The 17161-nt window shown below is 37.4% G+C and overlaps 1 protein-coding gene across 6 annotated transcripts in view; it reads right to left on the bottom strand.

Moving 5' to 3' along the window:
- Window positions 1-611: 611 nt before the first annotated feature.
- UPF2 (UPF2 regulator of nonsense mediated mRNA decay) overlaps window positions 612-17161 on the bottom strand; it is a 121869-nt gene continuing 105319 nt past the window's right edge. For 3 of the 6 annotated variants that reach the window (XM_036254561.1, XM_036254568.1, XM_036254563.1), the window contains exons 20-22: window positions 10097-10238; window positions 8790-8910; window positions 7251-7358 (exon numbers count right to left, since the gene is read on the bottom strand). In XM_036254561.1, the coding sequence (XP_036110454.1) occupies window positions 7277-7358; window positions 8790-8910; window positions 10097-10238 (345 nt within the window). In that variant the 3' untranslated portion in view covers window positions 7251-7276. Of the gene's footprint in view, window positions 1892-7250; window positions 7359-8789; window positions 8911-10096; window positions 10239-17161 lie in introns of those variants that run through there. The other 3 variants (XM_036254583.1, XM_036254577.1, XM_036254592.1) reach the window with 2 other exon arrangements.

Here is a 17161-nt window from a genome sequence, read left to right as displayed (position 1 = left end):
ATAGCATATGGGTCAGCAATGAAGATGGTGAAGAATGTTGGAAAATAGGGTTAACAGAATTAAGGACCTTTGATACTTTCTTTTTAAATTAAAATTCTATTTCTTTTCACATTCTAATGACGCTCAGCTGAATTTTAGATATTTTAGCAATAGTGATTACAGGCACTCCTTTGAATTGCAAAGTTAGCCCTGGAATGAACACTTAGAAAGAAATTAAAAACAATGGTTCTTGCAATTCATTTCTGAGTTGCCTGCCTTACAGAGGCTTTTTTAAAATATATCACTCTTATTACACACATTCTGGTAAAATTGTAAACACTCCTCATGTTAGACTGTGCTGTGCCAACATTCTCCATCTTAACCCGCTCTAAGCCTATTTATTCCACTGGACTCCACGGCTAATTTTTGTACTGACTCAAAGGTAAGCTAATAGGCACCCAGGAAAACAATGCAAATACAAAATGCTGAAGTGAGAGCAACATTGCTAGTGATGTGCTAAAGAAATAGTCTCTGAGACTTTATAAAGGATGAGGATGACCTTGAAAGATACTGACTGATCCATTTAATAGATTCCCAAACCCAAATAACATAAAACACAACCACAGCAGATCTAAATTACAACACTTTATTGCAGCATCGGCAAAGGTCAGATTTCTGAAGCTGGTGAAGATCGGGCAGCATTTCCGTGTGAAATGTTACAACTTTACAAGTTTTGTTTCTCATTTAATTCTACATGCAGAAACTGAAACATGGTAAAAGAAAAAATGCAAAATAGCTAGAAAAAAGATGTAATCAAGTCGCAGCATACAGATGTGCTCTTTAACTAAATTTACTATGCCTATTGAAAAGCAAACGAAAGACAACTATCCTAATAAATTAACAGATTGCCAGAAACAGACTAAGAACCCTCATTTCTATTTAGTGGGGGTAGGGGGGAGAACAAAACAAAACAAAAACAAAAGCAAAATAAAAGCTCTCCTGTTTCCATACTTTGTTTAGAGACAGAGGCTGTAAACCCATGAAGGTCAACAAAATCTTCTGATCCACTTCTTGTTGTCCTTCGTCCATTTTCTGTGACATGCTGGCTAGCACGCTGTTTGTTTTCAATGATACTTACAATGGGCTCAGTATCCTTCTTTTCAGGCTGGTGTGACTTCCCTAAGCCATCTGAATCCATGCTCTTTGTTATACTAACAGTCTTTCACATTTTTCTTTTACCCTAATAGGCAATTTTATATCACTGACTCTGATGGATAAAACTGATTTTTCTCCCTCATCCCTTGTTTCTCTTGAAACAAATTCCTAAACAAAAGCCTTCCTGGTGGATTATCTGGTATTTGGTATCTTTCATCATTTTGTTGTCCTGCATGTAAGTTTTTACTAGAAGATTTTACTGCTTGCGCTATACTTTTCTACTGTAGTTCTGGAGCCCCCAAATGTATCTTCTTCCAACATGGGATGTTCAATTCAGAGACACTGTAACTCAAATCAAGTGTAAAACTCAGGTTCATTTCCCCCATACCATTACCATTACAACCATTTCTTCTCCGGCTCAGTCATCTCACTGACACTCTTCTGGGTGTAACTGCTCAGTAGTCAAGTTAACCATCTCATTTCTTGACTGCCATTCTCAGAGAAGATTAACCCTCACGTGATTTCCATGTCAAAGGCCTTTATGCCTTATCTGGAAGCGGCTTGTTCCGGTGTTGGCAGAGGCTGCTGTTTCCGCCTCATGGCCCCAGCCTGTCCCAGGTTGTTCAGATTCGCAACTCTCTAGACCGACATGCTGAGATGTGTCCACTGCTCTCATTCATTTGCTGGAGGACTCCACTATCCACAACATCAGATACAGGACCTAATGAAATGACACGTGCTGCTGGATCAACGTCTCCTAGAGGCACAAACAGGGCAACGTTAAAGAACTAGTACTGAGGACAAACTTCCAGTAAGAAAAGAACCTCTAAATACCACCAGCCACTGTTTACTGCCATCCCCAGACTAATCGGTGCTTTTTGTTTGTTTGTTTGTTTGTTTTTATCCTCACCCGAGGACATTTTTCCATTTTTTGTACAGATAGAGTGAGAGGGAGGGAGAGGAAGAGAGAGAGAGAGAGAAACATCGACATGAAAGGGACACATCGAGTGGCTGCCACCCGCACGACCAACCAGGGCCGGGGACAAACTGCAACCGAGGTACGTGCCCTTAGCGGGAACCGAACCCGGGTCTCTCTGGACCGCAGGCCGGCGAGCCAAACCGACCAGGGCCTAATCGGTGCTTTTTAAAGGGCATACAAACATCTACTGGACTAAGACAAGGGGAGCCCGAAAAAGGGCGGTAAAAAGGCAATTCTGACAGTGATCTAGGTATCCTTCCTACAACTACTTTTTAAGATGCTAAGAATTTGTGGTTTGTGTTATGGTTGAATTGTACACCCCCAAAATTCATGCTGAAGTCTAACTCCTAGTACCTCAGGATGTGACCTTCTGTGGAAATAGGGTCACTGCAGATGTGATTGGTTAACATGAGGCCATATCATAGTAGGACGGGCCCCTAATCCAGTATAACCATGTCCTTAGAACAAAGGGAGATTTGGACACAGATACACCACAAGCAGAATGCCACATGAAGATGAAGGCAGAGATCGGATGATAATGCAGAAGCCAAGGGACATCAAAGATTGCTGGCAAACCACCAGAGGCTAGGAGAGGGGCATGGAACAAATTCTTTCTCATGGCCCTCAGTAAAAACCAACTGTGCAAATACCTTGACTTTGGATTTCCAGCCTCCAGAACTGTGAGGAAAACAGTTCTGTTGTTTAAGTCACCCAGTATGTGGTATTGTCTCATGGTAGCTCTAGCAAACTGTTTGCTTTTCACAGAAACTTTCAAAGAATAAAATGCAAATATGAAAAGTATATATTCATCTGGATCTATCTGTAATTCATACAGAACTCAATGAAATGAAAAAAAAGGTCAATTAACATAAGTATCCCCTAAAAGAGAAAAGTCTTCTGAAATCAAAGAGAAAGCAATAGTCTAAAATAGAATACTTTAAAGAAATTCAATGAATGTTAGGCAAAAAATGTTCATAGTCCTTGGTAAGTAAGACACACTAATATCACTAAATATAGTGTGTGTGTGTGTGTGTGTGGGGGGGGGTCACTTGACTGCTTTATAAGCAAACAATGATTCTGAGAGATTTAAAAATCTAAAAGCCCAAAAAGCACTTACAATTTACACTCTGGATTAAATACTATTCTAGGAAGGACTCTATTTTATAACAAAACTATCACTTATTTAACCTTACAATAAGGACATAAAAAGAATATCTAATAAAAAATGCATGCTCTCCTTAAATGGGTTAAATAAATCTGAAGTATGTAACCCCTTGCTATTCAGAGTGTGGTCCACAACTTCAGCAGTTTTGACATCACCTGGAAGCTTGTTAGAAACGAATCAGAACCAGCAGTTTAATAAAAGTCAAGATGATTAAAATACAAATTGTGAAGTTTGAGGAGCACGGGTGTAACCCATACGAATTTGCAGCATGTAAAACATCTTAGTACTAACACCTGCCAAAGATGCTAAGTTGCAGTTTTTTCAACACTAGCGGCGTAGAAAACAACCTTGTTCTGCACTGTAAGATTCCCAGATCATTGTTTACTTAGAGTACTACTGCTATTTTAACTCATTACAAACACATGTGTATACTTTGTTAGAGCATTACTGCCCAGTGAGAAAGGCTGAAATTTTAATTTACAGCTCTATTTCAATCCTGACTAGAAAATGAAAAAAAAAAACATAATTCCTGGGAGCCTTATCAAAATCCACAGGTTAGTAAAACATTAAACTATTTTGATAACCAGTTTCTAAATTTCTCTTTATCAGTGATATAACATCAACAATATTAATAACTATTTCTTTTAAGAAAGGAGTAGCCAAATCCAGCTGGTGTGGCTCAGTGGATTGAGCACTGTCCCATGGACTGAGAGGTCCCAGTTTGATTCCTGGTCACAGCACATGCCTGGGTTTTGGGCTCGATCCCCAGTGGGGGGTGTGCAGGGGGTAGCCGATTGATGTTTCTCACATTGATGTTTCTCTCTCTTTCTCTAAAAAAAAAAAAAAAAAATCAATAAAAAGCATATTTTAAAAAAAGCACTAGCCAAGTCAAGAGTCAAACTGAAAACAATTTTTGAAACCTCACTCACAGAATTTTCTTTGTGTCCCAATCAGAATGTTCCCCTGAAGATATCTGGTGAACCATTGCTCTACATACACATCTTTCTACTGAGTCTGGTTCAGCGTTAAAAATAGAAAATAAAGAGAAGCCAAACCACCATGAGACTCCACCCCATCAATCAGTATGACTAGATGTATTCACTTAAAAACAAGTTTAAAAAAACAACAACAAAAATTTGGTGTTCAACAGGCTCGAAGACTCAGGTACATGCCTGCTTGTTCCTTTGCACTACTATCACAAGGACATGTAGCAGTACTGGCTTTAAAAATATCACAATAGTTTGCAGAGGGTCATTTTCAAGAATAATGGACAAGTTAGGATTTACTTATCAAAGTTATGATTTTAAAAAGAGATTTAAAACAGGTGGAGAGGGTAGTTCAAGAGTTAGGATTCTCGCAAAATTAGGAAATTAAGAGGGAGAAGACCTAGGAAGAAGAGCACATGTAAAAAGTTTATTAAATGGCTACACACAGATTTGTAGAAGGCCCTTTACCCATTCAACAGATATTTACTGAGCATGTACTGTGTGCCAGGCATATATGGAGAAGCCCATTCTTCAACTCCATGGGGAACAGCAACAAGCCAGCAGGGGATTAGCTGTGTCTGTAGGAAGCCCCTGAGCCAGAGCAGCAAATAAATACACACTGACCTATGTCAGACTTTAGAATACCAAGCAGAGACCTGCTGGAAAAGCAAGTGTTATCCAGGAAAAAAGCAGGAGAGGGTTCCACATAGAGGGAGGCAAAAAGAACTAAAAGACCAGCTTGGTTGGGAGTAGAGGGAAAAACAGCAAGAGATATAAAGGCTTCAATAAGGTAAGTACACTCTCAACATGTTAACCAAGTTGAGGTGTTTGGGCTTTATCCTACAAGCCATGAGGACCCGTAGGAGAGCTCTCACATAACCAGACAGCAGATTTCATTTCAGAAAAAACACGGTGGGCACAGCAGAGAGAATGGAACAGAAAGGATTGAAATTGGAGACTGAGAAGTAGATCAGGAGGCTGCTGGCAATAATGCAATGAGAGGCGATGGTAGCTGGATCTAGGATCTCACAGTAAAAGAGGAATAAAATGGGAAAGTGTGAGAACCATACAAATTAGAGAGTTTGTTAATTAACTAGATCTGGAAATTGAGGGAGAGAGGAATCTAAACTAAAACCCTCCATTTGTAGTCTGGACAACTGGGTGGGCTATGTTTCCATTCACTGAGCCCGAGAACGGGAGGAGAGAGGCCTGGGAGTGGGGAGCACACTGAGGTTTATATTCTTCTGAGATGTCTAGGTGGCTATTTAGAAGATGGCTGGATATACAGTCAGAAACTAAAGACACGAGCATCTCCAGGCAGAGGCAAGTCCAGAAAGGAGCCAGGAGACAGGAGTAGGAGGAGTCAGGGAGGGAAAAAATGACCAGCACGTAGCAGAGCCAAGTTAAGGGAAGAGACTGTGCCAAGAAGAAAGGAGCGTCCACATGCTAAGTGCTCTGAGAGCCTAAGACTCCTGAATGAAGCAGGAGGAGGCAGCTTGGTGGCTCAGGGGAGTCAGTTTCAGTGAACCAGCAGGCAGGGGAGGCAGCAGACTATTGTTAGCCACACAGTGGGAGGTGAGAGAAAAACTGGTCAATTCTTCCAAGTTTGCCTAACTGGGGGGCTGGAGGGAGGAAAGAAAAACAGAACGGTAACAAAGAATTTTAAAAAATGACTGAAAAACTGGTCCCAAACTAAGAAAGTCATACCTTTGTGTTCATATGCATATCCATTAAAGCATATAAGTTTACACTTCTTTTTTCCAATATTTTTGTTCCCTACTGCCTAAGAAATGCTTGGTACTTAACAGGTTCTCAATCAATGATTTTTTTCAGAGAAATATATGACTAGGGCAGAATCAACTCTCTCAAGTCACCTGTGCTAGGTTTTCCCACTGGACTATATAGGACAGGGTTAATTTTCCATTGTGCAGGACTGAACCCATGGTAGGTGCTGGATACTTATAAGCTGAGAGGAGCAGACACCAATTGTGTATCAAACATCAAACTTACTGACTTTGTAAAATCACCCAATCATTTAGAAATTAGGAAAAGATGCTACACTTGCAATATCTGACTTGAGAAGGAATTCGACAGTAGAAATAATGCTGTTCGGAGATGATAAGTGGCAATAAAGACAGGTGAAGTTGATGGAAAACATTAAGATAAAAATATTCTAACAGTTCTTTCCTCCAATTGCAAGACAAAAAGAGAAAACAGGTATTATCAAAAATACTGTGGTATGTATTCAAAGCCACTCTAAAATATATATATAAGCGGGAAACTACTATTTTCTTTTTTCTTTTTTTCCCTTTATTGATATGAGAGAGAGGGAGAGGGAGAGATAGAAACTGATGAGTAAGAACATGAACTGGCCGTCTCCTGCATGCCCCCCACTGGGGATCAGGCCCACAACCTGGGCATATGCCCTGACTGGGAATTGAACCAGCAACCTCCTGGTGCATGGGTCGACGCTCAACCACTGAGCCACACGGGCCGGGTGAAACTACTATTTTCATGGCCTGATAATCTAGCTAGCTGCTTCTACATTTTGGCAGCAATAAAAGGTCTTATTAAGGGCTTTAATGAAATTTGGATAATGAAATATAACCAAATATCTTACTATGCCTAATTAGATGGATGTGCATGTCATTTTTTTTTTCAGCATTTCTAACTTGGATTGTTAAAAACATTACACCCAACAGATGTTAAACAGATCCCTAAACTGTCATTTGATTTGAGTTGTCTGAACATATAGTTGAAAGAAAACCATTTCAGGAACACACAAGTATATTTAGTGAGTAAAAGACATAGGCTCGAACATCTGCATTTTCCCTAACACTACTCTCTCCTCAAGAACATACTCCTGCTACTGCTCCCAAAACACTCCCTTCTACACCTGTTCGCCTGCCCCACAAAACAAGTTGCCATCTTGGGGCTGTTGCATATCCTCAGCCTAAACACTCATACCTGGAGGGAGATCAGTAAGAGCAGCAAGGCCAATGTCACTTTTGATCATAACCTAACCACAAGACAGAAAATTGAGTTGATGGTATGAGTCTTCAGATCAGGTCCCAGAAAAACTTTGAATTTTATTCTTTAAAAACAGAAAAAGGAGACCTTATAAGGAAACATGTTCTATGTGAAATTCCTTACAGAGTTTTAATTATTTCACATTAAGCAACTCAAGTTCAAGTATAACTAGCATAAATCCCAGCAGGACATTTCATAATTTTTTTTAATGTTTTTATTTATTTTTAAAGAGAGAGGAAGGAAGTGGGATAGATAGAAACATCGATGAGAGAGACATATCGACTGGCTGCCTCCTGCACGCCTCCAATGGAGATCGAGCCCACAACCTGGGCATGTGCCCTGACCAGGAATCAAATCAGTGACCTCCTGGTCCAGGGGTCGACTCTCAACCACTGAACCACACTGGCTGGGCAACATTTCATAATTTAAAAACACACACACAAAATAACTCAAAACAAATTCAACCTGCATGCTTAAAATCTAGAGAACAGGTTTTGAGTTTTTGTAAACATTAAGATAACTGAACACTATCCTGGTTGGTGTGGCTCAACGGTTAGAGCGTTGGCCTATACACTAAAGGGTCACAGGTTCAATTCCTAGTCAAGGGCAAGTACCTGGGTTGCAGGTTCAATCCCTGGCCCCTGTTGGGGTGTATATGGGAGGCAACCAATCAATGTGTCTCTCTCACATCCATGTTTCTCTCTCCAACCCCTCCCTTCCTCCTTCCACTCTCTCTAAAAATCAGTGGAAAAAAATATTCTTCAGTGAATATTAACAACAAATAAAAATGACTGAACACTAGCCTGAGCGATCCTAACACAAGCCTGTGATCTCTCTCAAACTAATCTATAATCAGTCTTCTCTATAAATGCAAAAGAGAAAACTTAAAAACCAGAGAAGTCTGAGACACTGAGACAGCATGAAGGGACCTGGAGAATATTACACTAATCAAAATAAGCCAGTCAGAGAAAGATAAGTATCACATGATCTCACCTATTTGTGGAATTTAATGAACAAAATATACTGATGAACAGAACAGATCCAGAGATAAGGAAGTGGGAATAGACTGACAAACGGGGGGCCCGCAGGAAGAGATAAACCAAAGAACTTATATGCATAACCAATGAACAACAGACAGACAATAGTGCGGTGAAGGGGGATTGGGGATGTGAAGGAAAGGGTCAATGGGGAATACAAAGGAGGGACATCTGTAATACTTGCAACAATAAAGATAAATTTTAAAATAAGAGATAAAAGTTAAAAAAAAAAAGTCCTCTTGGAGAGAGTGAAAGCCAAAATCTGTGTGGCTGAAATCAAGACTTAAGAAAAAACCAAAAACCTGTAACTATTTTATAAGTAAGTTTTCTTTTCTCAAATACCTACAATGCAAAGACTTTTCTATTTTGCTAATATTAGGCCTTTACCATTAAGTATAATCCAGAATTACCTAATTTATTCACAGAAGAGCTAAGGGAGAAATTAGAGACGGGCCTACCTCCCACCAGTCTTAAAGATTAGATCCGCATTAGGAGCTCCCTTTGGATGTTGGTAACGGGGCCGCCGCTCACGATTGGTGTTTGCTGGAGCTGGGCGCTGGGCAAGAGACTGCAGCATTTCTGTCATGAGGAGCAAAACAGAAAAGGTGGTGAATTCTGGTAAATATACTCCCCACAAGAAGCAAATAAACCCTAGGGAGATCAACTGTATTAGTCCCGGCAGGACTAAAGAAAACCATTAAACAGACTAAAGTGATTAAGAAGTACTGAAAGAGCATATCAAGAGATGAGATGTGCTCTTTAAGATCCAATGTCTAGAGCGTTGGCCTGTGGACCGGAAAGTCCCGGGTTCGGTTCCAACCAAGGGCAGGTACTCTGGTTGCAGTTTGTCTCCAGCCCCAGTTGGGGTCATGTGGGTGGCAACCACTCAATGTGTCTCTCTCATATCGATGTTTCTCTCTCTTCCTCCATCTCTCCCTCCAGCTTTATCTGCAGATAAATGCAAAAATGTCCTTGGGTGAGGATAAAAAGAAAAAAAGATCCAATGTCTTGCCCTGGCCAGTTTGGCTCCGCGGTTAGAGCGTCGGCCCGTGGACCAAAGAGTCACAGGTTCGAGTCCGATCAAGGACATGTACCTTGGTTGTGGTTCGTCCCTGGCCCCGGTTGGGGTCGTGCGGGAGGCAACCAGTAGATGTGTCTATCTCACATCGATGTTTCTCTCCCTCTTCTTCCCACTCTTATCTGAACAAAAATGGAAATATCCTCAGGTGAGGATTAAAAAAAAAAGATCCAATGCCTTGCCTTGGCCGATTTGGCTCAGTAGTTAGAGCGTTGGCCCAAGAACCAGAGTCATGGGTTTGACTCTGGTCAAGGGCACGTACCTCGGTTGCAGTTCAATCCCTGGCCCTGGCTAGGGTTGTTCAGGAGGCAACCAGTCCATGTGTCTCTCTCACATCAATGTTTCTCTGTTTCATTCTCTCTCTGTCTCTCCCTGGCCCCCCCTTCTTCCCACTCTATCTGAAAATCAAAGGAAAAATATCTCATACTTGCAAACATAGCTCTAATGGTATAGAATAGAATTGAATTATATAATTAGCAAATTATGATGACAGTTAGATTATTTTTATTTTACAAATGAGTGAGAAAAATGAAGATAAAATGGACTAACAAAAACATTGAACTTCTCAGACTAAATATATATAAACATGGCATGAAAAGGTCAAGAATAATAACTTTGATATTCTGTATTTTAAAAGCCCAAAAGGCATTAAAAATTTCTATTTCTATCCTATAAATGATTTTATACCTTGATAATCTTCTTGTTCTTGTCGTTCATTGATATCTAGTGTGAGCTTTTTCATTCTCATCCTTTCTTCTTGTTCTGCCTGTTGCTGGTTCCAATGATTTGCAGCAAGTTGGGAAGACATGGGTACATTAAGGATCTTAAACTGAGGGGGGGAAAAAGAAATCACAAATGACTTGAGAAAATCAAGGAAAAAAAAAAAGATTTCAAATAAAATGGTAAATAGAATTAAATGAGTTTTGAAAAATAATGTCTTTCCTTTCCTATAAGTAAGTAAAGACAGTAAAATCTAAGAACATAAATAGATAATAGTATTACTCCACTAGAGACAAACATGTTGGGGTTGGATGGAAAGTGAAGGCCATCAAAAGTTCAATCTCCAGCCCTGGCTGGTTTGGCTCAGCAGTTCGAGTGTCAGCCTGCGGTCCAGAGAGACCCGGGTTCGGTTCCCGCTAAGGGCATGTACCTCGGTTGCAGTTTGTCCCCGGCCCTGGTTGGGTCGTGTGGGTGGCAACCACTCGATGTGACCCTCTCACGTCGATGTTTCTCTCTCTCTCTCTTCCTCTCTCTCCCTCCCACTCTATCTGAACAAAAAATGAAAAAAAAAAAAAAAGTTCAACCTCCATGAAAAGCAGAAGCTCTTCTTTTCTGCACCCTATTTAGAAGCACAAACCTAGCAATGAGAGCATTTCCATCCTGTAGACCCTATAATATATAAGTAATTGTCACAATGGCTTTATATAGCCAACTGTAATCTGCATCCTTTCTTTTCTATCCTCTGGAACCAGTCGTGCCCTCCTGAACCATACAGAACAAATCTAGTCCACATTCTGTATTAACAGACCATCATATTTCTCAAAATAGCTGTGATATTGGAAAGAAGAGTTAAGGAACTGACTGCAAGATCTGTTATGGGAGAGAGTCCTTATCTATGGAATGTTTTTGTTTTTAGCAGGATGTCCTTGGTTTAGAACTGTGCAAGGTAAATGAAACAAGATAGAATCTATGAATTTATGAGTTCCCTGGAAATGGTTGAGTAAGCTATATAACTATCTGAGTAATAAATGGAGATGTTACATAACCTAAATTCTCTCCGCTGTATATAATTTGCACTCCTCACTTAAAAGACCTCCTCTAATACTTTGAACCAAGGCATGTCTGATGCAGAAAGGAAGGACTTGGGAGCCACGCTCAGGATCCCAGACTTCTCCCTGCTTAATCTATGCTTTTTGAATATCTGCATCCTTAAATTTATTAGTAAAGCTTAACACTATGCAAGATCTCTAATTCATTTGAGTCTGATTTAACAATTTGATTCTTTGTATTACCTCAGATGTCCTTTTTTGGTATTTATTCTCTTATGATGTACATAGTCAATGCTCCTCTTAAAATGTTAACACCCAGAACACTAAGGCCAGATAAACTGAAGTGAAAAATATTAAGTGTGGATATGAAATTATCTACAGACCCAATTAACTACATTTCACTATCACAATATGGATAATTAAATATCTCACACATCAAAACAAAAATATATTTAAGGTAAGTCCATTTAGCTACCAGCATAGACCTCATTCCTTCTCCCCAATGAACTAAGTTTGAAATAATGAACTCTTTGCAACCATCACTCTCTATTATGAGCTCAAACCATCTTTAAAAAACTTTAGTGAGGTTTACTTAACATATAGTTAACTGCACATATTTTAAATGTACAATTTGATGACTTTTGACAAATGTATACACATGAAATGAGCATACTTATCTCTTCCAAATGCTCCTCTTGCCTACTTTATAACCCATCTCTTCCTCTACCTATCCCCAGCCAACTGCTGACCTTCTTTCTGCCATTGATAAGTTTGTACTTTCTAAAATTTTATATACATTAAACTATACAACCCATACTCTGTTTTATCCAGCTTCTTTTACTTTGCACATGATTCTGAGATGTATTCATGTTGCCACATGTATCAATAGTTTATACCTTTTTATTGTAGAGTAGTATTACCTCCTATAAAGATTCTACTATTTGTTTATCTACTTACTTGTTAATAGCATGTGGTGTTTCTAGTTTGGGGTTATTGCAAATACAGCTGTACATTCATGTACAAATGTTTGTGTGGACACATCTTCATTTCTTCTAAATGAAAAATGCTGGGAATACCTAGTGTGTTTTACTTTTCAAGAAACTGTGAAATGTATTCCAAAGTGGCTGCACCATTTCACATTCTACTAGCAGTGTTTGAGGGTTCTGGTTCCTTCACATCCTTGTCAACACGTGGCATTTCAGCCATTCTAGTGAGTATACAGTAACATTTTTCATTTTGGTTTTAATTTTCTTTTTTTTTTTTTCTTTTTTTTTTGTGTGTGTCCTTACCCAAGGACACTTTTGCATTTATCGTCAGATAGAGTGGAAGGGAGAGAGGAAGGAAGAGAGAGACACATCAAGTGGTTGCCACCCCCATGACCCCAACAGGGGCCGGGGACAAACTGCAATCGAGGTACGTGCCCTTAGCGGGAACCAAACCTGGGATTCTATGGTCTATGGGCCGATGCTCTCTAACCGCTGAGCCAAACCGGCCAGGGCCGGTTTTAATTTTCTTTTCCTAATGAACATAATTATGTATTTTAAAATATAACCTAGAATTATGCTAAAAGTTGACAGCAAGTTTACTGGATTGTGTAAGTCTCAGAATTTATTTTTTCCTGCTCTTTTATAAAGGAAATAATTGCCTACTATGAGCCCTTTGACTATAATTCTGTTCTGTAAGACTTTTCTAAGTTTAATTACCACAGCTCTACAATTACGTATAGACGTTCTTTCAGTCCTTAAAGATATACTTTGCTTATACCTAGAAACTGGGACTCATTTAAAGTAAACAAATTATCTCTTTTGACACTATCTAATTTTACTCAATCTTTAATTTTTGCCTTCAAATTGAAATCTTTCTTCTTCTTTTTTTGTTAATCCTCATCTAAGGATATTTTTTTCCATTAATTTTTCTTAGAGAAAGTGAAGTAAAAGAGAGAGAGACAAACATGGATATTAGAGAGACATATCAACTGGTTGCCTCCTGCACACACACACACCCCAACTGGAGCCAGAGAACAAACCTGCAACCCAGGCATGTGCCCTTGACCGGGAATCAAACTTGTGGACTCTTTGGTTCACAGGCTGACACTCTAACCACTTAGTTCACCAGCCAAAGCTGAAATTTTTTTTCTTGATAAAAAGAAAAAGGAATGGTTGTTTTCCCACAACCGCTCCACAAGCAGTGGGATTTACCCTTACTTTTTCTCATGACCCTGAATAAAGTCTTTTAAGAAATCACCTCATCTTCTTGAATTGCATCTCCTTTAAAAATTGCTGGTTGTAGGCTGTTTATTTCTCAATTCTAGTGTATATGGCCTGATGATGATTAATTTTGCCTTCTTCCACAATTATGAATTCTATACTATCTTTTTTCTATCCCTTCTCCAAGTTTCCTTTTGTTTTCACATTACAATTAGTTCTTTCATGAAATACATACTTGCCAAGCAGTACTGCAAAGAAGTAAAGAACATGGATTTCTGTAGTCAGACAGACTGGGTTCATAACTCAGCCCTATCATTTATTAGAATGATTTAGCCAATCAGTTAAGAACGTTCTTTTTCTCATTACCTTTAAGGGTTTCTGTGAGAATTAAATGAGTATGTAAAAAATATGTAAAGTGTACAAGATAGTGCCTAGCACATAGTAGGTACTCCATAAATATTAACTATTAGTAAATGCATTTAAATGTATTCAAGCTCAGAATAATAGTCTCCCTCATTATTTCCTATACATTCTGAAAATAAAACTACTAGCAAAATAAAATCACAAGTCAATTTTTAAAAATCACTTTCTTAGCAAAATGAGCTAGACAATCAATAAGCAGAAACTGAAATCCTTAACTACTTCCATACACCTGTCCTTAAGTTTGTGTGGTGATAGCAGAATGTTCTATATGTGACAGGACTTGCCCCAACTGTTTCTTATTTTGACTCATAAAAACACCAGAAACAAAGTTAAATAAAACAACAATCATTCCCTGTAATAAACCTTCTAATTTATTTTTCAAACTTCAGAAAGACATATAAAAAGTAAGTTAATGAGAAAGTTCAGCTCAAAATGAATTTGTGGAACAAAACATAATAAATTTACTCTTGTTAAACAGTAGAGTTATTGTAAGGTATTATAATAATCCATAATGAAATTCTTTATTTTCAGCACTATTTATGTGGAAAGCATTCTGTTGCACTTGTATTTAAGTGCAACACAAGTTTTACAATTAAGGTGCTATAAACTGTTGGTAGAAAAAATTCCCCATTAAAGTAGACACTGTAAACAGAGCTGGACCAAATAACTATGACACTAGAGAGAACATCAAATTCTAGAGAGAAAGACCACAACTACGAGAACAATTTCCTGAATGTGGACTTGAAGTAATTTCCCAATCTTCCTTTAATAGAACAGTTATGAAATCTGGTTAGTGAATATATCTGAGGTATAGGTAAGTAAAATTTAACTTGTCAGTATAAATCACCAAAGATGGAGCTACATTAATTAATTGTTAATTTTAAAATATGATTACAGATAAAAGAATGTCTAGTATAAAATCACATTTTGATTGTTATTGTTATCACAGTTACTTTATTATTTTTATTATAAGCAGAAATTCTAGGCAATGTTGAGTATTGACTCAGTAAAATACAAAATATCTATTAGGTTTTGAGAATGAAAGCTAAATTTTAAGTCATTCTCTGTTCCTAGTATCAAATAAGATGACTTATTGGAGATGGTAAGGGTAAATATATGCAAACACAGAGTGAGTGACATATTACCGTTGTACAAAATAAAATCAGCCCAATAAGAAATGTAGATAGATAATTTCTTGATTATCATGAAATCACAATCTGCAATTCTAAGATGCTTTTATCTGTCACATTAACAACCTCAGAAAGAAAACAGGGTGGCCATTTTTTCCCCTTATGTTCCTAATAGCAATTTAAAATTTCCTTCATAAATTAGTAATGTCAAGCCTAATGATGATGGTACTAATCATATTAATGAAATAGTATAAAATATTATAAAAAATATTTTGAAATGATCAGATAAAAAATGTGAAAAATATAGGCTTTCTATTCATTTCTAAGACTAATAATTTCTTCTCAAAGTTAAGTATTTTCTAAAGGGAAATAATTATAAATACAAGACAAAAACATTTTATACTTGACACAAGTTTTACAAAAGGAAAAGTTCTCAAGTGTTATGTGCTTTAAAAGAATAGAAAAAAGACAGTACTAAATACAGAGCACAAGAGACACATTTCCTGACGCCACCCATACCAGGTGCCTTTACCATAAAGCTGCTAAGATACTTTTAAAAGAGAGGTACTACTACTTTATAGCAAATTAAATGGCAAAAAAGTATAGTCACTTAAACTAGATTTCCCAGAATATGATAATAGGTAAAGGTGATTTACACTGTATTTTAAAGCTACTTCAATGAACAAAATAAACTGACAAATAAAGCAGGTCCAGAGACATGGATGTATGTGAACAGGCTGACAGAGCTCAGAGGAGAGGGGGTTGGTGGGGACACAAACAGATTAACCAAAGAACTTATATGCATAGCCCATGGACACAGACAATAGTGTGCTGAAGGCCTGGACTGGGGCAGGAGCAGAGGGGACAGAGTGGGGGAAATCTGTAATACTGTCAACAATAAAAAATAGATTTAAATAAATAAAACTACTTCATAACTGTAGCTGAAATTTTGGGGGAAAAAAAACCACATACATAATCTCAAATTACTATGATAGATAAGTACCAATTACTCTAGTCCAAAGATAAGTAAAACAAATGATTCCTTATATTAACTGATAAAAGGGTTGTTTACAAGTATTAAACTATAATAAATATATTGTGCATTTGTTTAAAACAATATAGCTTTAAAACATTATATAATGATTTTATTAACTGAAAACATTTTAATAATCAAAACATTTTATTTCAGTTCAGTACCCTAATTCGCAAATATTTAAATCTAGAAATAAATTATCAATAGCATTACCCTTCTTTCTTTTCAACTACTCACTTCATTGGTGTAAAATTTTATTTTCCTAATGACTACAGCAGAAAGCTATTTCTGAGTACAAATTTGTGCACAAAGAGATCTTTCATTTAAGTTAAGATCCAAAGATTTTTATAAATGCAACACATTTCACATTTCTAGAAAAACCGTTACACCAAAAGGGCCAACACCCAAAAGTCAAATAAAGAAATAAAAATCATAAAAAAATATATTTTCTTTTTCAGACCACAAAATACCAGTGATGTGTCTTCAAATAATGTTCCTAAAATTGAACATTTTCCAAAATTCCAAATAAAGTTTGAGTTGAAAATTTACTTAAATAACCAAGTATTCTAAACTCTCACTTCATGTTTGTGGATGTCTTTTAATGAAGTCCAATAACACTATTTCCTTAAAACTTAGAAGTAAGAAATTTTATTAATTTTGTATAAAGTTATATAGTTATACACCCACACACACACACATGTATATATATACACACACACAGTATGTAATCTACCTACTTTAAACTAAAAATATTCCTTCTAAGAAATAAGTACACTGTCTTATTTTGAACCATACAAATTAGAATTTAGGACTGCTGAAATAAATTTATTTTTTAAAGCTCAAAAGTTTTTAAGGCAGGTTTTGACTTAATTTATGCCTACTTATTCTGTAAAGATCATATAGGGTATACCAACTAACAAAGGTATGAGTTTTCATGCATGCCTCACAAAAGGGAGGGACAAATGAAAAATCTTATTATTTACTCTTGTGTAATTATATTCCTAAACCCCCTTATAGCTAAGAAAAATCTAGGTTTAACAGGTGTGCCAATGTAATACAAATGTTCAGTAGCTGCAAGGGAATGGGGACCAAGGTATTGCTAACTAAAGTTGCCATGTACTGCCTTTACAATGAAAGAAAAAAAAAAAACCTTTTTAATAGCTATAGTACATTTATACAATGGAATACTA

The sequence above is a fragment of the Molossus molossus genome, unplaced genomic scaffold, assembly GCF_014108415.1.
Source record: "Molossus molossus isolate mMolMol1 unplaced genomic scaffold, mMolMol1.p scaffold_m16_p_1, whole genome shotgun sequence".
In the NCBI taxonomy this organism is placed as follows: Eukaryota; Metazoa; Chordata; class Mammalia; order Chiroptera; family Molossidae; genus Molossus; species Molossus molossus.
This window is presented reverse-complemented; position numbering and strand designations above follow the sequence as displayed.